We start from the raw sequence: 25,460 nt of genomic DNA on the forward strand, positions 1-25,460 counted from the left end.
AAAAAAAATGTGTATAATGTCACTAGAAACACAAGTACATTGATGAACTGATGACAAAACAATTACATAAACAAATCTTAACCATGTATAATCTTTCCAAAAGGAAAGCTTTCAAATGATAGATTGTAGCACCACAAAGTAATAACACAACACAATGAGTGTAGCATTTTAACATAAATGCTGCTTCATTGAGGGAAAGAGAATTTCATACGCCACGCGCTCAAGGGTTTTTAGGCACTTGAGGGATTTCTGGCTTTGACAAAGTTGGAAATTCAGGCTTAGGAATGACAGGAATCTCGACTTTTGGCAATGTTGGAAGTTCGGTCTTTGGGATTTCTGGCAATTCAGGCTTTGGTAGAGTTGGCAGCTCAGGTTTTGGAATTTCAGGGAATTCAAGTTTAGGCAAAGTTGGGATTTCAGGTAAATGTGGCAATTCGGGCTTAGGAAGCTCAGGGATAGTTACTTCAAGAAGATGGCGTGCTTCTGCTTGAATTACACAACTGCTTGTTATAAACAAAGTGATGAATAATAAAAAGAAAGATGGGATACACTTATAAGCCATTGTTGAAAGGTGATAAATGTTTCAAGACTAGTAATTTATGGTTTGGTTGATTATGCATTATGCTTCACTTCAAACAAGTTTATATAGATATGTCATATGTGGAAATATAGGAATTGGAGAATTAGGCTTTGGTTGTGTTGTTTGGTAGGACTAAATGTTTGTTAGTTCATCTTCTCAACAATAACCTCCTAATTATTTTGACATGTACAAACTCTTTACTCAACTACCGGATTGTCAAGAGAGTTTTTTCAAGAAAAGTGAATCTACTTGCCTCTGTATGTGCTTGACGGTTTGGGAAAACAAGTTACCATAAGTGAAATTCCAAATTTATTGTCTCCTCTCCACCCACCCTACATCCCCAATCCTCACCCCTTGATCATCCCACCCCCAAACTGTGGAACCCCAGAAATATTTTCGCAAAGACTCGAACATTTCTTTACGTGTGGGTAGACTCGGACCGGAGGACTTGCAATTCTACACGTGAGTTAGGATTAATTCTTAAGTATTTGAAGTGTGTTAGATGTGTTTAGGGGTCATAAGGGATCTCTAACACCAAGTCGAGTCCAAAGAACTCCAATCGATTAAGTTTTCGGACGAGTTAGTATAAGGGTCAACTTCAAACTACCATATCTCCTAGTATATAAAGAACTGGGTGTCCCACGACCTACCAAATTAAAGGTCTTTGAGTTTTCTTTCTAACGCCACCAAGATTACAATTTTTAGAGTTCGGAGTCAAAAGTTATGACTATTTTACTATACACTAGTACTGTAGGAAATTTCAAGCCTGGGCGAAATTTGGGCTTGGCGCTCCAGTGGCGCCCCACGCCACTATAGCGCCAGAAAACAGCCTCAGTAGTTTGGGGCTTGGCGCGACGCGCCACTATTAGATGTGCAGGTTTTTAAGCCTATTTTGGCTTGGCGCTGCAGTGGCGCGACGCGCCACTATAGTGCCAGCAAGATTTTTTGCCCAATTTTCAGATTTTTGAAGAGGGGCAACTAGGACTTTTTCCAAATTATATATACACCATCCTTGGACGTTTTTGGACCATTTTTCTGTCCTCCCTCTCTCTCTAAAGAGCCCTAATACTTTTCCCTCTCTTCTTCTTCTTCTTCTTCTTCTCCAAATCCCTCTCCAACAAAGATTGCCTTCAAGAGTTTCAAGGATTCAAGTCTTCCATTGAAGACCTAACATCAAGTTCCTTCAAAGTCTTCAAATAAGGTATGTAAGGCTAACCTAAAATATGGATTTAGTTCTTCCATATGCCCATAGATGTGTTGGATAGAAGTTGTGAAAGAGTTGAACCTTCTAAGAAGGTTTTCTTGAAAGTTTTCCTAAACTATAGAATGTTTTTAAGTACTATTAGTTGATTGATGATTTTAATGACTTGAGTTACTAAATAGGTATCTTTCATATTTTTGACTACAAATGTATCTTTGTATATAGATTTATAGATGTTGACGATGTTCTTGAGTTGAGTTTTGTTGAGGGTATGGATTCATGTTTCATTCACATGAACCCAAGATGAAATTTCTTTGGTCATAATTGGTCTTGAGTTGAGATGGATGATTTCGTGTATATATGTATTGATTGGAATAAAAAGAATGAATTAGACAGTTAAGAATGTTCTTTTGCTTCTATAAATTGAACATAGGACTAAAATAAGGATTTTGGAGTAGATGTTTGATGATGATGATAATGTGATGATGATGTTTGATGATGATGATAATGTGATGATGACGTTTGATGACGATGTTAATAATGGTATTTGACGATGTTGTGTGATGAAGTGGATTGGAGTCTAATGTGATTTTGTGGTATGTGATGTGCATAATTTGAGTTGATTGGAGTCTTACGAATATTTTGAAAATAAATAATCTTTTGAGAAAGAGTTTTAAATAAATGTTTTGTGAACATTTTTGCATAAATTATTTACACATTATTTTGAGTTTTAAAGAATGATTATTTTCATCTACGATTTGAAAAGAGTTTAAGCATGATTTGAGTTTGAGAAGTCATTTTAAATATTTTTGAACATGAGTATTTGGAGTATAAATGAGTTGATCATTATTTTCCAAAAAAATGTAAATTTTGAGATTTATATAGATTTTTAAAGAGAAGAGTTTGGTGATTGGAGATGAGTCGATTTGAAAGAGGGTCCAATGAGGCCAGATTTAATTGAGTTTTGAAGAGAGTCCAATGAGACTAAATGAGTTGATTTGAAAGAGTCCGATGAGGCTAAATGGGTATTTTAAATATTTTACTCACTTAATAGCTATGCGTGTATTGAGTCTTGGGAGGAGTATTGAGCACCGAATTGGGTAAGAGTATAGTCCATACTCGAATCCCATAAACTACGCCGCCAACATAGGAAGGGATTGTACCGTGTCGGATGTTTCCCTACTTTATTGTCCTGAAATGATAGGACTTGATTGATTGACGGATCCATGATTGGTTTGAACTGTTCATACCTTGGCAAGTATGAGCGGACGGAACAACGGCGTGACTCGTTGTGCATCACCTATATATAGGTGGTGGGATTGTTGTCGGTTAGAGAAACTCCCAAATTGAGTGGTTTGTGCATGATATGATTGGTTTGATTGAGATTGGTTGATGATTGAGTTGGATTGAAAAACATTGCATAATTTAATTTGCATATTCATTGAGTCGAGTCCTTTGAGTTGAATTGTGAAACGTTACATGATTTAATTTGCATATTTACTGAGTTGAGTCCTTTGAGCTGATTGTTGAGTTGAATATTGAGTTGAGTGTATATAATCGGATGGTACATGATTGAAAGGGATCGAATTGTAAATGATTTGATTGAATTGTATTGTATATGATTGGATTGGACTGTATGGTATATGATTGATCTTGGTCTAAAAATGAATTATTTCTTTAGATTTACGATGCTTTATTTGAGTCCCTCTTATCTTTCTGATTTGAGATATGTGGACCGATGTTATTCTTCCTCAAGGTATGTTTCATTCTGCCATATTACATACTCGTACATTCCACGTACTGACGTCCATTTGGACCTGCATCATTTCATGATGCAGAGACAGGTTTTAAGAGATCGTCAATATGAGCATCATTGGGGATCTATTTCACACTCAGCGTATTGGTGAGTCCTTCCCTACATTCGGAGGACACCGCTTATATCATTCTTACATCGAGTTAGGCCTTTTCATTTTTGTTTGAGGTAGCCATGAACATGTCATTGGCACCAAATAGATAGTAGTGATAGAGGCTTCATAGACTAGATAGTGATGGGTCGATTGAGTATTTTCTTTTCTTGAATTATTTTTGTCGAACTATTTTAATGACAAAAATCGGAGTTTGATTTGTTGGCTCATGGCCTTTCTTTCTTGAATTAGAGCGTTAATTTGGATTGCCCGCCAAATTATTTCTTTATTTTTAAATCTTCCGCTGAATGAATGAATGAACAGACGTGTGATCAGGCTATGTGGTTCGCTTGGGAGCCAGAAATGGTTTCTGAGTGCCGGTTATGTCTAGGGTACCCTCCCGGGGCGTGACACAAACCCCCACTCCCCATCCCTAACCCCTTCCATAATATTTTGCTAGGCAACACACACACACATATATATATATATACTAGTAAAGTGTACGTGTTTTGCACGTTTGTATCACGTTAACTAATAATAAATATATATAAAAACACATATTATTGTGTGTTTATATTATTAAGTATAAAAGTTTAATAAAATAATGTAAAATTTTTTAAGATACAAATTGCATTTTAAGATAAATTCCTCTTTTAAGATTAAAAAAACTTATGTCTTACACTAAGAGAAACGTTAAAAGTGTACGTTGCAAATATTTTAATTCTATTGATCATATTGACAATAATAAAATTGCATACTTTGAAAGATATATATTTTAAGAGAATTATGCAATAACCAATGTATGGCTATAAATAATATCAATCTATAGAATTACACACTCAATAACAAATAAAAAAGGAACATACCATAGATTAGGAGACAATTTCTATGTTTTTTGTTTTTGATATTGCATAACCTGCCTCAACAGATTAAGCCATAAAATTGGCATAATACATAAATAAGACCTTTAATTTGACTTCAAATTATAACTTTGACTTTTAACTTTGATAGTGAACAAGTAGGCACTTTAACTATCCAACACTTAAACAAAAAAACACTCGATTATTGCAGCCCAAACGCATGATACACAGACGCTCCGACATGGATTAATGAGCCACTCAGTGACTGCCACCTAATTAAAATAAATACAGTGAATTTTAAAAATAACCTTTAACTTTGACAGTGAACAAGTAGACACTTTTAACTATCCAACACTTAAACAAAAAAACACTCGAATATAACAGTCCAAACGCGTGATATGCATATGCTCCGGCGTGGATTACTAAGACACTGAATGGCTGCCACCTAATTAAAATAAATACACGAGAATTTTAAAAATACCTTTAACTTTGACAATAATAGACAAAACAAATTACATTATGACCTTAAATTATTTGCAAATCAAGAAATCTTCATTATAACTTTTTTTTCCACAATGACAAAAAAATAGTTAAATGCCACCACTTGCATTAGCAATGAGCAACAAATAATGCCAAAACAAAAAAGAAAAAGCTGTTCGAGAAATTAAAAAAAGAATAAATTGGAAATTTAATTAATGAAGATATATATATATATATATATATATATATATATATATATATATATATATATATATATATATATATATAAATAATTGATTAAGGATATAATTGTCTTTTCAACATTTTTTTTAAACTGTTAGGGCCCTCAACTTTACCTTTGACGTGCGTAACTTAAGGTGTTTTTCACGCATTTTGTCAAGTAGGATTCGAGTGTTTTTCTGTTTAAACGTTGAATAGTTTAAGTGCCTACTTGTGCACTATCAAAGTTAAAGGTCAAATTTATAATTTGAAGCCAAGTTAAAGGTCCAATTTATGTATTATGCCGATAAAATTTGATTAGATTACACAATGATCGCGTGTTCACTTCAATTTCTTTTTCAGTACACTCTTGTTAATCACATTTGGATCCCAAAAAGACATAAAGATGTTCACGCGAACCATGTCATACAATGAGTCCATTTTTTTGATATATATCAGGCATTTCATTCTCCAAATAATTCAAATCGAAGCAATTTAATGTCCAACTCGGACCTATATGACATGACTGATCAATAGATCCACCTTTTGCCTATATGACATGACTGATTAATAGATCCACCTTTCAGTACACTCTTGTTAATCACTTTTGGATCCCAAAAAGACATAAAGATGTTCACGCGAACCATGTCATACAATGAGTCCATTTTTTTGATATATATCAGGCATTTCATTTTCCGAATAATTCAAATCGAAGCAATTTAATGTCCAACTCGGACCTATATGACATGACTGATCAATAGATCCACCTTTTATCATATATTCTTAATATATTTTTAGAATATTATTGAACTCAAATTATGATCATGTTGTTGGGTTTGAATAATGGAATGTCGAAGCTAACAAAAGAAATCTTGAACAATGATAATAAAGAGAAATTATAAAATAAAATAAAAACTCAAAATATATTAACTTGATTTGGTCAAGTGACCTACATATGACAGATACAAAAAATAAAAAGTATTGGAAGCATAATCTCCCCTAAAAAATACTTCATTTGAGGAAATAATTGCCAATTTTCAGAAGACCAATCACATAAAGAAAAATTCAAAGGAATTCAGCAATCAAAAGATTTACCTGCTATATTATAACCACTTTTGTTTTATTACATAATATATTTCCACACAATTTTTTTATTATTTATGTTATAGTTTTGTTAACTTAAATACTTTCAAAAATTTGAATATTTAATTTTAGATTTCTTGAACTCTATTCGTGAGTTGGTATTTGCTGTAAACTAAACCTAACCAAGATATATACCAAATCAAAAACAGATATAGAGCCCGTTTGGATTGGATTAAAAAAAGTAACTTTTATGTTTGAAGTGCTTTTAGAACTTTGAAGTGCTGAAAGTTATTTTTATAAATAAGCAGTTGAGTGTTTGGATAAAAGTGCTTATGATGTGAATTTTAGGGTTAAAAGAATAAAAAAGGTAGTTTGGGAATTTAGTTAAAATACAAGGGATATAAAAGTAATTTCCATGGTCAAAGAAAATGACTTTAAGCACTTTGGAAAAAAAAAGTTAGGAATCCTAACTTTTCATTTTTGACTGACTTTAAGAACTTTATGGCTTAAAATCAGCATTAGGCAAACACGTCCAAAAGCTAAAAAGGGGATTTAAGTTGGTTTTGACCAACTTAAAGCCAATCCAAACGGGCTCATACACAAGAGTGATCAAATTAAAAACAAAATAAAATATATATAAGGTAAAAGATTAGTCAGTTCTAAAAGCAAACATTACCTTTCTAAGACGTGGTTATAAGAGTCCTTTTCTAATATAGTCTAAGATAAAAAGAGAAACCAATTACTATTGCACCTATATTCACAACCAAAAATCAAAACAATGATTTATGATAAAAAGAGAAACCCTTATAAAAATAAATGGATCTCACAAATCAAATGGTGGACAACACCTTGCTGCCCGAAATTGAAACCCATATATTCAGCAGTACCAGCTTTTATTATATGGCATCTATGGAAGTGGAGGAACAGTCTAAAAAATGGAAGAAGGGTATCCTACAACAGTCTAGTTCTCAAAGTTAACATGGAACTATGGAGACTGATGAAGATTCTATATCCCAGACTCCCTCATTACCCGACTGGATGGCCGGACATGATTAATATGTTGGAGAATTATAAGCCAAAGCCACACTTTTTGGCAGTAAAGTGGCAACTTCCAGAGAAAGGAATCCTAAAATGTAATACAGACGGAGCCTCAAGAGGCAATCCAGGCAGGAGCTCATATGGATTTTGTTTGAGAGACTATACGGGGGACCTAATATATGCACAAGGGGAAGAGATTCAAGAATCAACAAATATCGAGGCTGAGGCAGTGCTCTTTATCACTGTACTGTCATGAACCTCAATAGAGTCTGCATTGAAACCGACTCATTGATTATAGTTAAGATATTATCTAGAGTCTGGGAAATCCCATGGAATTTAGGGATTATAGTGGAAGACATAAAGTGTTTTGCTCAAGTATGTGAGGTGCAACTACAACATGTGTACCGAGAAGGGAATTGTTTAGCAGACTTCTTTGCAAACCTTGCGTTTGAGCATGAAAATAGGTTCAGTTTTTCTACATTTACAGATCTTCTTACACATGCTAAGAAGATTGTAAATCTGGACAAACAACAAATTGCTACACTAAGGATTCGCACCAAAGAATTAAAACACAGCAGCCACAAGGAAAAGCAGGAAGCATTTATCATTGGTGCTGGAAAAACATAGTAGACATGATTTTTCTAAGCAAGCCACTCGGATATATAACAGATTACTCAATTGATTTTATGTGGCAGAGGAAAAATGACATTCAAATTAAGGGGATCTACACCACAGGATCAATGATTTTGCAACACAAGGAATACAGGAAGTTTGAAATAAAGGAAACAATGGTAACTTACACAACTCATATGCACAAGATGAACAGAAAGCATACACAAGGTAAGCTATTAATTTTAAAGTCTTAATACTCAAATTTTGGTTGATATTTTAAACTACTAAAATATAAAGAAAATAGTGGTAAATAACTTCATTGTAGAATATGAATCCTAGTGTATATCTCATATAAATCCTAAATTAGTATAATCTTATTCAATATATTAAGATAATAATTAAATAATAATTATTTGAGGACAATAATAACAAAAATATTTTTCTAAGGCAATAAAGTTTTAATTGATTTAAATGTCTAAATATTGAAAGAAATAATAAATATGATGCAAAGACAATTTTATCTAAAGTGGAGTCTTTTAATGAAGCGCAAAAAATCCAATTAATATTTTAAGGGTCTTCATGCTTTCAATATATATGTATTTGAATTAATATTTTCTTGCTTTCTTACCAAACACTAGAAAATAAGTAAGAGACCATTTTCCTTCCAACCAAACTTGTATTCTTGAAAGACAGTGAGAAACCTTAAAAACTAATTCTTTTTAATTCCATGTATGCGCCCTTTTTTTAGAAACTCTTTGCTCCCTGACCTCTTTTTTGGGGGGGCATAATTCATAAATATATTTTTTAACTGGGTGTCAGTTGACATCTATGACCTTAAATTTTGGGTGTGCACAAGTACGTATTTAAATTTGTAAAAAATTAAATAAATAGACACGCGTGTCCTACGTGGCTTAATACACGCATAACACCACATAGGACACAAAATTTTCATGTAGGATGTCAGACGAATGTATTTATTTATTCAAGTTTTGGATAGTTAAAGTGTCTATTTATGCACTAATAAAATTAAAAGTTATAGTTGACTGCGAAACTCAAATTAAGGATCATATTTATGTATTATGCCTTTTTTCCTCCTTTGTTTACCTACAAAAGAGAATCAATCTGAAATATTTTGAGACAATTTTTCTTACACTCTCAATTGTTCTATAATTTGGCGCAAGGATTTAGTAGAAATAGACTTCAATTCCTCTTCTCATCAAGCATGGAGAGCAAAGTAATTGGTGGACCAATCAAAGTGTATGTATTTTATTCTAAAAACACTATACTAAAAAATAATTTTTAGCGGCAATTAATTAACGCAATAACTTAATTTTTACTTTTTTTTTAAAAAAGGCAATTTCTAGTGACAATTACATTTTAGTATTTCTTTAAATGCCGCTAAAGTCTATAGAGACATTGAATCTAATAACAATTAACTAATGTCAGTAAAGGCTTTAGCACTCTTTGTTAATATGCATATTTATCGCCGCTAGGCAGGTCTACTTTTGGTCATTCTTTTCTCTGAAAATCCATATGGTAGCACTTGTGTGACACTTTCATGGATTGAGATCATCTTGGGGGGTTGAGGATAATAAAATATCTTGTAGAGGATAATTAGGCTAATGTAAAATTTAGGCGTGCAATGAATAAAAGGTACCAATCTATTCTACCTTATTAATTCCCATTAATGTGATAAGCATTGCAATTCGATTTGAATTTGATGTTATTTCATTACTTAAAATGTCCCCATGTACGAAGGTTTCTACATGAGTGCCATTGGTCCCCAGATCAATCACTTAACCTTTGCCGATGACACTATAATCTTCTGCAATGGGGACAAGAGATCCCTCAAAATGATTATGGACACTCTCAAGAATTATGAGGACACCACTGACCAAATCATAAATAGAAATAAGAGTTGTTTTTCCCTAAAATCAAAAGCTAGTCTTAACACTATCACTATAATGAAAAGGCTCACCAATATGGTTTACCATAAATTTCCCATCAAGCATCTTGGTTGTCCCTTAATCACTGGGAAAAAGAAGATTTCTTATTACAATGATATTATCAAAAAGGTTACTAGCAGAATCAGAGGATGGCACTCTAATCTCCTCTCTCCTGGTGGAAGAGCCATCCTCATTAAACATATCTTGCTCGCTCTTCCTACTCATCTTCTCAGTGCTGTGAATCCTCCTAAGGGAACTTTTGATCTTATTGAAAAATGCTTAGCTAGGTTCTTCTGGTCCAGAAAGACACTGGAAACAAGCATCACTGGATCTCTTGGAATAGCTTGTGCTATCCATTTGAGGAAGGTGGAGCCAATTTTAGAAGAATTGAAGTTATTTACAATGCCTTTAAGTCCAAACAGTGGTGGAAGCTCAGAACTGCTAAATCTCTTTGGAGTGATTTCGTGAGAGCCAAGTACTGGAACAATGAACACCCTATGAAGGTCCAATGGACAAGAGGCAACTCTTAATACTGAAAATCTCTATGTAGGGTCAAACATAACACTAAAAAAAAAAATTACTGGAAGGTTGGAAAAGGGGATGTGTCATTTTGGTTTGATAACTAGTCCAATTTGGGACCACTTTATCTTCTACACCCTAATGACAACTCCCATTGTTATATCAAACTCAACTCTCTCTTGAGAGAGGGAATTTGGCATTGGGATACATTGCACTATCAGCTCCCCACAGAAAATAAAGATATGATCAGCAGTATGGGTATCCACCTGGAAAGCAACAAAGAAGACTATCCTATCTGGACTGATAACCCTATTAGGGAATTCAACACTAGCTCGTCCTGGAATAACATTAAGCATAAAAAGGAGATCAACATTATGGCTAAAAATGTATGGAACAAGGACATTCATTTTAAGATGACTTTTTTAACTTGGAGGGCAATCCAGATAGACTTCCAACTGATGAAAGAGTTATTAAAAAGTTTGGAATTAGTATAGGCCCTGGATGTCATTGTTACATTTCTGATGACTCTAACACAAATATTGAAAATGTTGATCACCTTTTTTGTCATGGTCTTCAAGCTAAAAGAATATGGAATTTTTTTTGCAGGGCCGCTGGGAATTGGACATAGGCACAACACCCTCAAGATGATATTACTTAGTTGGTGGAACTTGAAGACTAAAAACCCCATTGCAGCTTTCATAACTATAGCTCTACCCTCCATCATTTGTTAGGAACTGTGGAGAACTAGGTGTAGCAATAATTTGAGGCTGTAAAGCCTTCCTTTTTCAGAACCAAAACTAACATCACTTACACTCTATTGCAGGTTACTCAGAAGAATTTTGATAAAACAAAGATAGAGGAAAGCTGGAATAGCCTCTATCAAATCTTTGAAGCGGACATCAACCAGATAACTTCTATTAGATTCAAATGGCTCAAACCACCTGGAAACTTGATAAAGCTCAACAATGATGGAAGCTGTGTTAACGGAAGTTGTGGTGGAGGAGGGCTAATCAGAGACAACCGAGGCAACATGATGTTTGCTTACTCTTTGGGTCTAGGCCAAGGCACTAGCAACATGGCTGAAGCCCAAGCACTACTTTATGGTCTTAAATGGTGTGTTAGTAGAGGTTACGATAAGGTTTGGGGTGAAACTGATTCCTTATTCTTGGCTAAATGCATAAAAAGAGAATGGAAAACGCCTTGGAGATTGGATAAGTTGATCCAAGAAGTACAACAATTAGTTGAAACTCATGGATTTACCATCAGTCATTGCTTTAGGGAAGCCAACAAACCTGCCGATAAATTAGCATCCTGGAGCTATTGTATTGATGCAACACATGATTTCAACTCTTTCGCTAATCTCTCTAGGAAAGTTAGGGGATTAATTAACACAGATAGATGGGAGCTCCCTTCCTTCAGAATGCAGCAGGTCAAACCTTCTAATTTTATTTATGTACTCCAAGATCTTGTATTAAGTTTGGTATGCCAAACTCCAAGATGTAACTCATTCATATCAAAATAAATAAATAAAACTTTTTTATAAAAAAAAAAAGGATTGCTAGCTAGTTAGCCGTTGCTTGAATCAAGAAAACAGAAGAGAAAATATGCTTTGTGTAGAAATAGGGGCGAATATTAAATATACAGAGTGAAAATTATGTTTTATTTATATACAGAAAATGTTGAATTCCATTAATTTCTTTGGATATTACTTTTTATTTATATTTTGGACCCCGTGATAAAAATCATGGTACCACCATTGGACTCATAAGAGATTTCAATGCAAGTGAATACACTACAACCAGCTACAAACTTTGTCGCTAATCCGTCGGTAAATAGGATTAAAGACAAATTTTGTTGTTTAGTTAGAGAATTTGTCGGTCGCCAATTTCATTTTTTTTAGTTGTGATAGTGATCTACAAGATTAGCTAAGGTAAAACCCACCTCAAAGATGCCAAGTTTTCAGATTACAAAAACAATGTGTGTATTATACCACTAGAAACACAAGTACATTATATTAGTTAACTGATGACAGAACAATAACATAATCAATCACATAAATAATCCGTCCAAAACAGGGAGCTGGAAATGATTGTAGCACAACAAAGGAAAACATATATGATCACATTACATGATGAAGTGTGACAGTTTAACAATGTTACATCAATAAGGAAAAGAGAAATCTCATACGTCCACGCGCTCAAGGTTTTTTAGGCATTTGAGGGATTTCTGGTTTTGCCAAAGTTGGCACTTCAGGCTTAGGAATGGCAGGAATCTCTAATTTTGGCAACGTTGGAAGTTCAGGCTTTGGCAATGTTGGAAGTTCGGTCTTTGGCATTTCTGGCAATTCAGGCTTTGGTAGAGTTGGCAGCTCAGGTTTTGGAATTTCAGGGAATTCAAGTTTAGGCAAAGTTGGGATTTCAGGTAAATGTGGCAATTCGGGCTTAGGAAGCTCAGGGATAGTTAATTCAAGAAGATGGCGTGCTTCTGCTTGAATTACATAACTACTTGTTATAAACAAAGTGATGAATAATAAAAAGAAAGATGGGATACACTTATAAGCCATTTTTGAAAGGTGATAAATGTTTCAAGACTAGTAATTTATGGTTTGGTTGATTATGCATTATGCTTCACTTCAAACAAGTTTATATAGATATGTCATATGTGGAAATATAGGAATTGGAGAATTAGGCTTTGGTTGTGTGGTTTGGTAGGACTAAATGTTTGTTAGTTCATCTTCTCAACAATAACCTCCTAATTAGTTTGACATGTACAAACTCTTCACTCTACTACCGGATTGTCAAGAGAAAAAGCTTTTCAAGAAAAGTGAATTTACATGCCTCTGTATACATGCTTGACGGTATTCTAGACTAGTAATTGAGCTATTTTTTTAAGAACTGCAAAAGTATCGAAGAAAACATTTTCTAGAAAATAAGTTCGTTAAAAATAAGGAAAATGACTTCTCTAATGGAAGTAGGGAAAACAAGCTGTTTTCCAAATTTATTGTCTTCTACCAACCCACCCCCTCCATAATATTTTGCTAGGTAACATATATATATGACATAATACATAAATATGACTCTTAACTTGGTTTCATCTGTCACCTATGACTTTTAACTTTATTAGTGCACAAGTATGTGCGTTAACTATCTAAAATTTGAACAAATAGACACATTCGTCCTACGTGACATCCTACATGGCAATCACGTGTGTATATTTGTTCAATTTTATACAAGTTTAAATGCCTAATTGTGCACACCCAAAGTTGGACGGCATAAATATGAAATAAGGTCAAGTTAAGAACATATTTATATATATATATATATATATACACATACATACTTAGATTAATATTTTCTTATTTTCTTACCACACACTAAAAAATGAGTAAGAGATCCATTTATTTTCAAAAAAATATTTTCTAGAAAATCATTTCCCCAGAAAAACATTTTCCTTCATAAAAAACACGCCAGTGAGAAACTTTAGAAACTATTTCTTTTTAGTTCCATATATGTATATATGAGCCCTGACCTCTTTTTCTAGACACTTTAGAAACTATTTGCTCCCTGACCTCTTTTTTTTTCCTTCTTTGTTTTACCTATAAAGAGAATCTATCTGAAATGTTTGATTTAATTTTGCTTACACTCTCAATTGTTCTATAATTTGGCGCAAGGATGTTGCAGTCGAAATAGACTTCCATTCCTCTTCTCATCAAGCATGGAGAGCATAGTAGTTGGTGGACCTAACAAAGTGTATATATTTTAGTAAACTTACCTAAATCACATAGTGTATAGGACTAATTACCAATTTTTCGTAACATTTTTCAATTTAGAAAATTCCTTAAAAATATGATAATTCGGATACATTAATTCAGTAATCCGGATACATTAATTAGGTTTTTATGTATCAGCAGGTAATATTTAAAGCATGATACATTGAACATAGAGATAATTTATGAATCAGAATTAATGTATCCAAATTACTGAATTAATGTATTCGGATGGAAAGAAGGGATTTTTGTAATTTTTAAAAATGGATGAAAGTAATGAAAAATATGATAAATAAAAGCTTGTAATTAGGTAATTTTTCCTACATTTTATTCTAAAAACACTATGTCACAAAAATAATTTTGGGCGACAATTAATTAACGCGCGCAATAGCTTAATTGACGCTAAATATATTTTTTTAAAGGCAATTACTATTGACAATTACATTTTACCACTTTTGTAAATGTCACTAAAGTCTATAGCAACTAGGGGTGTACATGGACCGGGTTGGTTCGAATTTTTTACAAACCAAACCAAACCATTTGTGTCTGGTTATTAAATCTATAAATCAGACCAAACCAATAAAAGTCGGGTTTTTTTATATCAATTTTCTCGGTTTTTTCGGGTTTTTCAGTTTTTTCGGGTTTTTTTGGGTTTCTCGGGTTTTCATAGTATCTAGTAAAAAGCACAGAGCAGTAATTCTTAAAAAGAGTTCTAGTACAAAATATCAACATATAAGATGGATGCAGAACACTGTTTGAAGTTTTAACTTTATAATATAACTTTATAAGATGAGCTTTTTTTGTATATTATTTAGATGAGCTTCTCAAATCTAAATCTAAATGTAAGAAAGAAAAGAAAAATTATGAAAAAGTTTTAAAAAATATTTATAAATTACATTTTAATAAATATTTTTATGTATAACATAATTTAAAAGTAGTATATCTATAATCGGGTTGGTTTGGGTTCGGTTTGACTTTTTTTAGTTAAAACCAAACCAACCCTATAATGGTCGGGGTTTTTTTTCAAACACCAAACTAAGTCAAACCAAACCACTAGTCGGATTTTTTTTCTGGTTTGGTTCGGTTTGTCGGTTTGATGCGGTTTATCGGTTTGCCCTGTACAGCCCTAATAGCAACATTGAATCTAATGACAATTAACAAATGTCGGTAAAGGCTTTAGCACTCTTTGATAATATGAATATTTATTGTCGCTAAAAGCTATTTTTGTTGTAATGAAATGCCATGTTGACAAAAGAAAATCCATGTGGTAGCGCTTGTGTGGCATTTTCATGGGTTGGAATCATCTTGGGGTTAAGGGTAATCAGGCTAATGTAAAGTTTAGGCGTGCAATTAATAAAAGTCGCCAAGTTCAGAAGGGTACCAATCTATTCTACCTTATTAATTCCCATTAATGTGATAAGCGTTGCAATCCGATTTGAATTTGATGTTATTTCATTACTTAAAATGTCCCTAACAAAGGATTGCTAGCTAGCAAGCCGTTGCTGGAATCAACAAAACAGAATATTACTTTCCCGTCTCATATTAGTTGTCGTATATATTAAAATTAGTTGTCCCAAAATAGTTGTTAATTTAAACAATCAAGAGAGAATTAATTATATTTTTCCTACTTTACCCTTAGTATTAATTATTCTAAAATTAAGAGACACATAAATAGATAAAGATCAAAGAATTAATAAGGATATATTATTCAAATAACGCTCCTAATTAATATTTTCTTAAAGATTGTGCAGCTAAAATAGAACGGAGGGAGTACAAAATATGGTTTGTACAGAAACAGGGGCGGAGCCAATTGGGTGGAAGAGGGTTTATCCTAACCCTTTTCGGCGAAATTCACACCATATATAAAAGGTTAATATTATATTTTATGTATATTTAGTAAATGCTGAATTTCCTTTCCATCTTCGTATAATTACTTCTTTAATATTTTGGAATTCCCTGATAAATAATCATGACTCTGCCATTGATCACTCATAAGATATGTCAATGCAAGTGAATACACTACAAAAAAACAAATTAGCTATTAACTTTGTGGCTAATCCGTCGCTAAATTGCTACCTAACATAATTTTTTGATAATTCGTTCCTAATAGTTGTTTAGTTACATAATTTGTCTGTCTCCAATTTCAGTTTTTGGAAACTACAAAATTAGTTAAAGGTAAAACTCACCTCAAAGATTAGAAGTTTTCTGATAACAAAAACAATGTGTGTATAATACCACTAGAAACACAAGAACATTATATTAGTGAACTGATAACAGACCAATTACATAACCAATTACATAAATAATCCCCTCAAAACAGGGAGCTGGAAATGATTGTAGCACAACTAATGAAAACATATATGATCACATAACATAATGAAATGTGACATTTTAACAATGTTGCTTCAATAAGGCAAAGAGAAATTTCATACGTCCATGCGCTCAAGGTTTTTTAGGCACTTGAGGTATTTCTGGTTTTGCCAAAGTTGGCACTTCAGGCTTGGGAATGACAGGAATATCGAGTTTTGGCATCGTTGGAAGTTCAGTTGGCTTTGGGATTGGTGGAAACTTTGGCTCTGGAATTTCAGGAAATTCGGGCTTTGGCAGAGTTGGCAGCTCAGGTTTTGGAATTTCAGGGAATTCAGGCTTAGGCAAAGTTGGGATTTCCGGTAAATGTGGCAATTCAGGCTTAGGAAGCTCAGGCAAAGTTATTTCAAGAATATGGCGTGCTTCTGCTTGAATTGCATAGTTGCTTGCTAACGACAAAGTGATGAGTAATAACAAGAAAAAAGTTGGATTATGGTAATAAGCCATTGTTGAAGGTGAAAAATTCTTGAACACTACTACTTTATTAATGCTTTAATTCATGACTTAATTATGCTTCAGTCTGAACAAGTTATATAGATGTAAGTTGTGAAAAAATGAAACTTTGGTTGGTGGTTGGTTTGGAAAAATGTCTGTTGGTTCATCTTCTCAACAATAATAGTCCTAATTTTATATGTAACATCTAGCACATAAATTTTATATTGATCTTCCTACAAGATCAATACGTAAATGAGGTCTTCCCTAACAATGGATTGCCCCCCCCCCCACCCCCTAGTAAGTCATTTAACTTCTGGAATTAGGAGCGGATCCAGAGTGTTATACGTGTAATTTCAGGAATACATAGTAATATTTATTTTTTCAAATCATGTATTACTCTTTAAAATATCCACTAGATATCTAAAAATATTTAAATGTGAACTTAGTTATTATTGTATACTAAATTGAGATCACAGTAAAAATGCAATGCATAAACTTCAATTTTTGTATCCACCTTTGGCGAGAATCAAGAAAACAGGACATAAAATATCATTTTTGTAGAGTACTTAATTATCTTATCATGTGTAATGAGCTAATTAATGATCAGTATTCATTGCGATAAATGTCATTTATAATTTTACCAGATAGCTTAAGGGATTACATATATGATTAGAATTAAATGATTTAAATTAATTAATAATGTAAAAAATGAATTTAAAAGTAACTATCAGATAGTTAGAATAGGATTCACTCAAAGATTATTCACCCAGTTTGAGAGAGTACCAAAATAATTGTCCAAAGACTTATGGGACTTTACCAAATCTCCTTTTAAAATATGGTGGAGGAAATATTTTTTGATAAATTACAAGTAAGTTTATTATATATTTATTCTTCAAATATAACATTATTTATTTTACACGCTAGCTAGAACTAGCCAATATTTTCAAATACTCATCACACACATATAGGATCATTGAACATCATAATTTTTCTATTTCTTGAGAAGGTGACCCTCTACGTCTTTGGTCACACCAATTAAATGACCCAAGAGAGCGAGGGGTTCTGGGGTATCTTCAGTTTTCTTCTCGTACACAAGTGTAAATGTAGTCCATTGATGCTCACAAGATGAAATAACAGTGAAGAAATTATACAACTCTAAAAGATTTCCTCCAATCACTTTCCAAGTGATTGATTTCTTTTGAGGATCAATGGCTTCAAGCATAGTCTTAGCAAACATTTCTTTTCCATCTATTCATTAAGATCAGAAAATGCAATAGATGTTACTCCCAATTCAAATCATCATACAAGAGCTAAACATATACAATCTAACATCTTCATCTTCTTTATTTTATTTTGCCTCTTTTATCATTTTCATTTTAATAAAAATGATCTGATGCTCGTGAAGATTGAAATGATGACTGAAGTAATTTTTCAGCAAAATGTTCGAAAAATATTTTGAGTTATTTGATTTGTGAGTGAAAAATATAAGATGAAAATCAAATATTAAAGACTAGTAATATTTAATATTTTAAATTGATGAATGTGAGTTGATAAATCATAATATTTAACTTTTTAAGTGTTCGTTGGAGCAAGTAAAATAAAATTACAAGTTAAGATAGTATTAATTGAGGTAAATGACTCCAGCCTAGTAAAATAAGTTACTTTTCCTTCTTTGATGCGAACTATTTTACTGAAATAATTAAGCATAATACATAAATATGTCCTTTAATTTGACCTCAATTTATATTTATATTCTCCAATTTTAGTTGTACACAAGTAGACACTTAAACTTTTATAAAGTTGAACAAATAGAGACACACGTCCTACGTGGCATCCTACATGTATTATGCCACGTAGAACTCATGTGTATATTTGTTCAACTTTATATAAGTTAAAATGTTCACTTGTGCACATTCAATATTGGAGGACATAAATGTGAAATGGGGTCAGGTCAAAAGACATATTTATGTATTATGCCATCAACTAACTTTTTCACAGAATAAATTTTCTTGAATAATGACCTTCGTGAAGTGAAATACACCTAAATATAGAAAATTGATGCAAGCAAATAATATTGACAGCAAGAGAGGAGAAATGTATGTTACCTTCAATATATTTCCAACTAGCAACCGAATTAATCTTTCCAATTTCACCTTCATGAATCTCAAAATGATTGATCCTACTAGGGGTTATGTTGGGTAGATGATGAGAATTGGTGTGAAAAATATCATGAATCGAGTGTCCTCCACACTTCACCTCCATTGAAGCAATCAACTTCCCTTTCACACCCATATTTTCTTTTCCTTGTAATAGCAATAAGGTTCGGAAAGAAGTTGGTTAGGAAATGTTTAAAACTTGTAGCTCTTTATAGATTTTAAATATGGGATAAGGCATAAGTCTCCTACTAAATTATGATCAAAATCACATCGACACACATTTATTTAACTAGGGTCCTATTACCCTCTCCCCCCCCCCAAAAAAAAATTATTTTAAAATAAAAATAAATAAATCCTAAAATTAAAGCTGACGTCGAATAGAGAGTGTACACACTCTCTTGAAGACAAGTGAACAAAGAAAAAAATTTAGATACATGTCCTTTTTTAATTGGTCTATTTATAATTAGTTAGTACACATAATCATTGACATTAAAACTTATACATATTAATTATTTTCATTTCTTTCTTTGTAAAATTTTATTTTCCTCCTCACTTTAAACTTTTTAATTTTTTTCTCTATTTTTGTCACGATCCGAAATTAGGTGTGATGACACTTGTTCTATCCCACCAGGACAAGTCAGCCTAAATCCTACAATTTTGGAAAATAACAAGAAAATAAGTAATAGATGAGATAAACAAATGCGGAAGACGTTAACAATCTCAAATAACTCCCATAATTTGATTGTCATGTGTACAAGCCGCTAATAAAAACATAATCAAAAGATCGATACAAGTCTCATAATCTCAAATAGAACAAAATATAAGTAAAGGGAGAAGAGAGACGTCAATCAGCTACCTTTCAAGATCTCCTCAAAGCCTCGATGAACATGAAGAAACTTTATATAACTCACAGTCTGGGCTTGAAACCTACACAAATGTAGAAGTAAGGAGTGAGTACTAACAATACGGTACCCAACAAGTAAATTATTAAGATAAGGTAAATCTAATAGAACACGGAAACTCCTTTCACCCTAACCGAACCTCCATAAGTATAACCTGCATAGAAATCAGCCCAACCTAGAGTTCACAATGCACAGTTCAAATAACTTCCACAATCTCAGTTCAATTGTTACAAATTACAAGTATCACACAGGTCAATCACAAGAATCAAGTATATCACACACAGAGATGTAAGGATGCTTATGCACTGTCAATAATTGTCATGATCCGATTCCTAAGGTCATGATGATATCTACTAACCCATTGGTAGGTAAGACAACCCGTAAACCCCAGAACTTCAAGTAATGGGTTTGAGGGGAGAAACTAAATAAGAGTGGCGAATTATAAAGATAAGCAGAAAGAATAAGCGGAAGTAAACCAAAATATGATATAAATAACAAAAGATCCCTCTCAGAACCTGGAAATCACAAGTACAGAGATGCTATAAAATAAAATATGAGTACAAGTCCCGAAAGTGGATCAAAAATATATAACAACAACTGGCTAGTCTCAAAAGCAAAAGACGGGCATCCATACTGAAGGAAACAAAAATGATTTGAAAATGCCAAGTGCTCATCCTAGTCTCCGAAGCTGATGCAATAGGCTCGATCTATCCATGGCGGTAGCTGGTGCTCAGTCCTGCATCATGAAAGTAGATGCAGAGTGTAGTATGAGTACCAAGACAACAGGTACCCAGTAGGCATCATGGGCCGACTGAGCAGAAAAGATAAAAACAATATGAAAAAAAGGAATAAGCCTAAAAAGGAATCAACATAAGCCTCTAAAGTGAAAAAAGTATTGTCTATGAGAACTACAGCTAACTATACCCAACTGGTCCCCTATAAGCCCAGCAAGGACACTCGTGTGCAAGTTAAATAAAAACCTGGACGAACCCCCATAAGCCCGCCGAGTACATAGAATAGCTACAACTATCAAGGTTGGGAACCAAGAATCTGCAACATCATGAATTGAAGAACTGTATCATTTCAGAACCCAGAATCTCCAAGAGTCAACGAATAAGTGGTGCCTTAGGGGTCGAGGTCGAGATTGGGACCCAGATGCTTGCCTGAATGTCCAACAAGGCCAAGGCCAAGATTGGATACCTGGATGCTTGTCATAATACATCGGTGCAGTCGCGGCTGAGACTGGGTACCCATATGCTCGCCATAACACATTGATATGATTGAGGCCAGGAATGGGTACCCAAATGCTCGTCATACTAGCAAATTGGCAGAGGTCGGGGCTGGGTACCAGGATGCTCTCCAATAATTTAGAACAAAGGTCGAGACTAGGTACTCGGATGCTCGCAGGTCATTTAGCCCATGTTGCCAAATATTCTCCTTTCCAACTAGACAATAACAGTACCAAGAATCTCCTCCCCAATGTGCCAACTGATATGCCGCCAAAACTTGAACCAGAGTCAAAGCCAAATAGTCACGAAATCTAGTATTACCGATGCATCTCGAAGTCATGATTATACCGAGTTATGTATGAGGGTTTTATTAAGAGCAAGGGTATCGTCTAGCTAAGGTCAACTATCATGAACTAGTTCTCTACACCATTCTACAGGGATCTAAGTCCGCTGAAGCGACGCCGGGGCAACTAAAGGAGGTTTATAACCTATATTAAGGCCAACATACTCCACAATATCAACAACATGCTCATTCAACTCTCCTAACAATACCGACAAATAACGATAAGATACACATGCTTCCAGATACCTGAAAACCCGATAAAAAGTCTAAACATGATGTATAACACCTAAGATATATAGATAATCTACCTAATCCAAATTCCATTAATTTCAACATGATTTCACACATTCCATCTCAATCTATAGAAAGGAAAGTCATAGCCTACATGTTGGCTAAACACGCGAGCTCCAAATAACTGTGTCGAAGCTTTCCCTTTTGAACAGCCTCGAAATGCTGCTATGCTTCCAAAAACAGAATTACAATGTCATTATGGTCATTTAAACACTAATTTCATAATTTTCGGAAATGAATCAGTTTTGGAGTCTAAAATTAGAGATGTAGGACTCGTGTCTGAAATTTCAAAAGTGACCTTGAAAATAGGTTCCAAATGTCACCCTATACTCACAAATCAACAGTATAACATAATTCGGGATGGGAAACTATGCGGGAAGAGCATGCAACCATAATTCACAGCTTCTTGATCATCTAATTTTGAAACATCAAGACCCTTCCAACCCAAACAAATTATACTATAATGATTCTTGCAAAAATCCCCATAATCTAGCCTCAAAAATCACTTAAATCGGGTTTAAATCGATCAAGCTACAACTGTCACGCCCCGAAAGGGTACCCTCGGCGTGGCCGGCACTCGAAAGCCATTTCTGGCCTTCAAGCGAACCACCTGATCTAGTCACACTTTCATTCAATCACATTCTCTCAGCAAAAGACTCAATCATAGAAATATTATACATAGTTTAGGGCTGAAGGCCAAACAACTATCAAATTAACAAACAGTTATAATAGAACTATTCAAAAGAATAATTCAACATTTCCACACTCTGGTCTATGAAGCCTCTATCAACAATTTGGGAGGTGCTAATGACAAGCCCATGGCTATCAACAATCAAAATAAAAAAGACAAAACAAAGCTGTAAAGAAGATCTCGGCATCCTCCGGAAACTAGGAGGACTCACCAACTAGCTGGGAGTGAGTAGATCTTCAATGGTGCGCCGGTTGATGATCTCTAGTACCTGTCTGTGCATCATGAAATGATGCAGGCCAAATGGCGTTAGTACATGGAATGTACGAGTATGTAAAATGGCCGAATGAAACAACGTCAGAAAAGACCAAATCAACTCGAGAATCTCAACTCAGAAAGAAGAACAACTCAATCAAGCGCCCTAAGTCTAAACAAGAATATGATTTAAACGGGACCCAATCACATACAATTCAATTCAATCCGACTCAGAGTACTATCAAGACCTATATCGGAGTTTCTCTTATCCGACAACCATCACTTATGAGCCAGTGACAGTACAACAAACCGACGTTGTTGCCACGTCCATTCATACTTTGCCAGGGTATGAACGAATCAACCAATCATGGATCCAATCCAACCAAGTCCTATAATATCATGACAATAATTTTGGGGAAGCATCCGACTTTAACGGTTGAATCCCCTCCTACGTTTGACGGCGTAGTTATTGGATTCAAGTTATTACTTACTCTTACCCAATTCGGTGCTCGATACTCCTCCCAAGAACCAATGCTCAAAAAACTCCATCCAATCAACTCAATCAAATCACATCAACAAGTTTCATTTAGGACCTTGCCAACTCATCAACTCTATCACAATCAAACATCTCTCAATCATACTATCCGATCAATCCCAAACATATCTTTCAAGAGTAAATTAAATGTACATTTATAGCAACATACAAACATATCCAATCATTCCTCTATTCATTTAACACATCTTTGGAACTCATCTCAACTCCAAGGTTTTAAACCAACAATTCAAGGTGAACAACCTATTAAGCAAATTAACACATTTAACATAATCAATCATGATTAAGAAAATCAATAGAGTATGTTTAACAACCCAACTCATACTAACATGGAGGTTTTTTTTAGAAATTTCTTGGCTCAACAACATCAACATAACAAGAATCAAATTAATAGATGGCATGACTTATTTGGACACAAGCCTATCAAGAAACTCCATTCTTATGAACATTTAACCTCAAGAAGTATGGGGCACATGGGTGGACTCAACCCATGTTTTGAGTAGCCTTACATACCTTATAAAGACTTTAGAGGAACCTTGATGTTAGGTCTTCAATGGAAGGCTTGAATTCTTAAAACTCTTGAAGGCACCAAGGATTTGGAGAAGAAGAAAAAGAAAAGAGGGAAATATTAGGGCTTAGAGAGAGTGAGAGAAGGACTAAAAAATGATCCCAAAATGTCCAAGGATAGTATATATATAATTTGAGGAAATACCCAAATTGCCCTTTCTCCAAAAATCTAGAAAATAGGCCAAAAACACCCTTGGCGCGATAGTGGCGCATCGCGCCACTGCAGCGCCAAGTTAAATAGGCTTAAAAAACCCTACAATCCAATAGTGGTGCATCGCGCCAGGGACCAAACTACTGAGGCTATTTTATGGCGCGATAGTGGCGCGTCACGCCCTTACAGCACCAAGCCTAAGTTTTCTGGGTTCTGGAAAATAGGCTTGAAAACCCTGCACATCTCGTAGTGGCGTGCCGTGCCAGGAACCAAACTACTGAGGCTTGTTCCTGGCGAGGTAGTGGCACATCGCGCCACTACAGCGCCAAGCCCAGATTTCCAGCAGTTGCAACCCAGGCCTGAAATTCCTGTCGTGCTAGTTCGTCTTAGGATAGTCATAACTTTTGACTCCGAATTCCAAAAATTACGATCTTAGCAGCGTTGGAAAGAAGACTCGAAGACCTTTAATTTAATAGGTTAGGAGCCACCCAAATCATCATATCTCAAAATATATGGTCATTAGAAGTCGACCCCTTATACAAACTCATATTATAACTTAGCCACGATGAATCCTTTGAACTTAGCTTGCTCCTAGGGGTCCTTTGTGACCCCACATCACCTCTAACACTCTTTAATTACTCAGGGACTCATCCTAACTCATGCATATATTTCACAATAGTCGAGTTCGATCCTACACGTATATAAGAAGGGTCCGAATCTTTGTGAAGAATTTTAGGGGGTGTTATATTTTCTCCCCCTTGGGATCATTCGTCCTTGAATAACAAGTAACCAAGGATGGACTTGGGGTACAAATCACAATCAGAAATCATTCATTCAACCAATTAAATTCTCAAATAAATTACTATCCAAACTCAAAATGCACAAATGAATTCAAGTCAAGAAAATGTACATTACCTTCAACATTCTCATCGGTAGGCACGAATAGATGTGGATATTTAGATTTCATATCTTCCTCCGCTTCCCATGTGGCTTCCTCAATAAGCTGATTTCTCCACAGGACTTTGATTGAGGCGATCTCTTTGTTCCTCAATTTGCGAATTTGGCGATCAAGAATTTGGACCGAAACCTCTTTATAGGATAAGTTATCCTTAATTCCAATACTATCAATTGGGACTATCAATGTGGGATCACCTAAGCACTTCTTCAACATCGAAACGTGAAATACCGAATGAATAGAGGCGAGCTCCAGGGGTAACTCCAACTCATAGGCGACACTCCCAATCCGTCTTGCAATCTGGTAAGGACCAATGTAGCAAGGATTAAGCTTCCCCTTCCTTCCAAACCTCATGACACC

The 25,460-nt window shown here is 34.4% G+C and overlaps 4 protein-coding genes across 4 annotated transcripts; all 4 read right to left on the reverse strand.

Annotated features, from left to right (window-relative positions):
* On the reverse strand, positions 1-612 carry LOC129870880 (protein PELPK1-like). Its single transcript, XM_055945762.1, has one exon. It carries the CDS (start codon positions 560-562, stop codon positions 221-223), a length of 342 nt encoding a protein of 113 aa, XP_055801737.1. The 5' UTR covers positions 563-612; the 3' UTR covers positions 1-220.
* An 11,814-nt stretch (positions 613-12,426) lies between these two features.
* LOC129870971 (protein PELPK1-like) lies at positions 12,427-13,055 on the reverse strand. The gene has a single exon (XM_055945839.1). It carries the CDS (start codon positions 13,003-13,005, stop codon positions 12,640-12,642), a length of 366 nt encoding a protein of 121 aa, XP_055801814.1. The 5' UTR covers positions 13,006-13,055; the 3' UTR covers positions 12,427-12,639.
* A 3,380-nt stretch (positions 13,056-16,435) lies between these two features.
* Positions 16,436-17,090, reverse strand: LOC129870968 (protein PELPK1-like). Its single transcript, XM_055945837.1, has one exon. The coding sequence runs from the start codon at positions 17,020-17,022 to the stop codon at positions 16,651-16,653; it is 372 nt and encodes a 123-aa protein (XP_055801812.1). The 5' UTR covers positions 17,023-17,090; the 3' UTR covers positions 16,436-16,650.
* Positions 17,091-17,823: 733 nt separating this feature from the next.
* LOC129870967 (kirola-like) lies at positions 17,824-19,359 on the reverse strand. Its single transcript, XM_055945836.1, has 2 exons — positions 19,116-19,359; positions 17,824-18,258 (listed from the first exon to the last, which is right to left on the reverse strand). The coding sequence occupies exons 1-2, from the start codon at positions 19,300-19,302 to the stop codon at positions 18,002-18,004; spliced, it is 444 nt and encodes a 147-aa protein (XP_055801811.1). The 5' UTR covers positions 19,303-19,359; the 3' UTR covers positions 17,824-18,001.
* Positions 19,360-25,460: the final 6,101 nt, after the last annotated feature.

Source organism: Solanum dulcamara, chromosome 10 (genome assembly GCF_947179165.1).
Source record: "Solanum dulcamara chromosome 10, daSolDulc1.2, whole genome shotgun sequence".
NCBI lineage: Eukaryota > Viridiplantae > Streptophyta > Magnoliopsida > Solanales > Solanaceae > Solanum > Solanum dulcamara.

Coding starts and splice junctions, on each gene's coding strand:
- LOC129870968 (XM_055945837.1), bottom strand. CDS start 17,022: ATGGCTTATTACCATAATCCAACTTTTTTCTTGTTATTACTCATCACT.
- LOC129870880 (XM_055945762.1), bottom strand. CDS start 562: ATGGCTTATAAGTGTATCCCATCTTTCTTTTTATTATTCATCACTTTG.
- LOC129870967 (XM_055945836.1), bottom strand. CDS start 19,302: ATGGGTGTGAAAGGGAAGTTGATTGCTTCAATGGAGGTGAAGTGTGGA. Junction 18,259..19,115: donor TAGTTGGAAATATATTGAAG/GTAACATACATT, acceptor CTTAATGAATAG/ATGGAAAAGAAATGTTTGCT.
- LOC129870971 (XM_055945839.1), bottom strand. CDS start 13,005: ATGGCTTATAAGTGTATCCCATCTTTCTTTTTATTATTCATCACTTTG.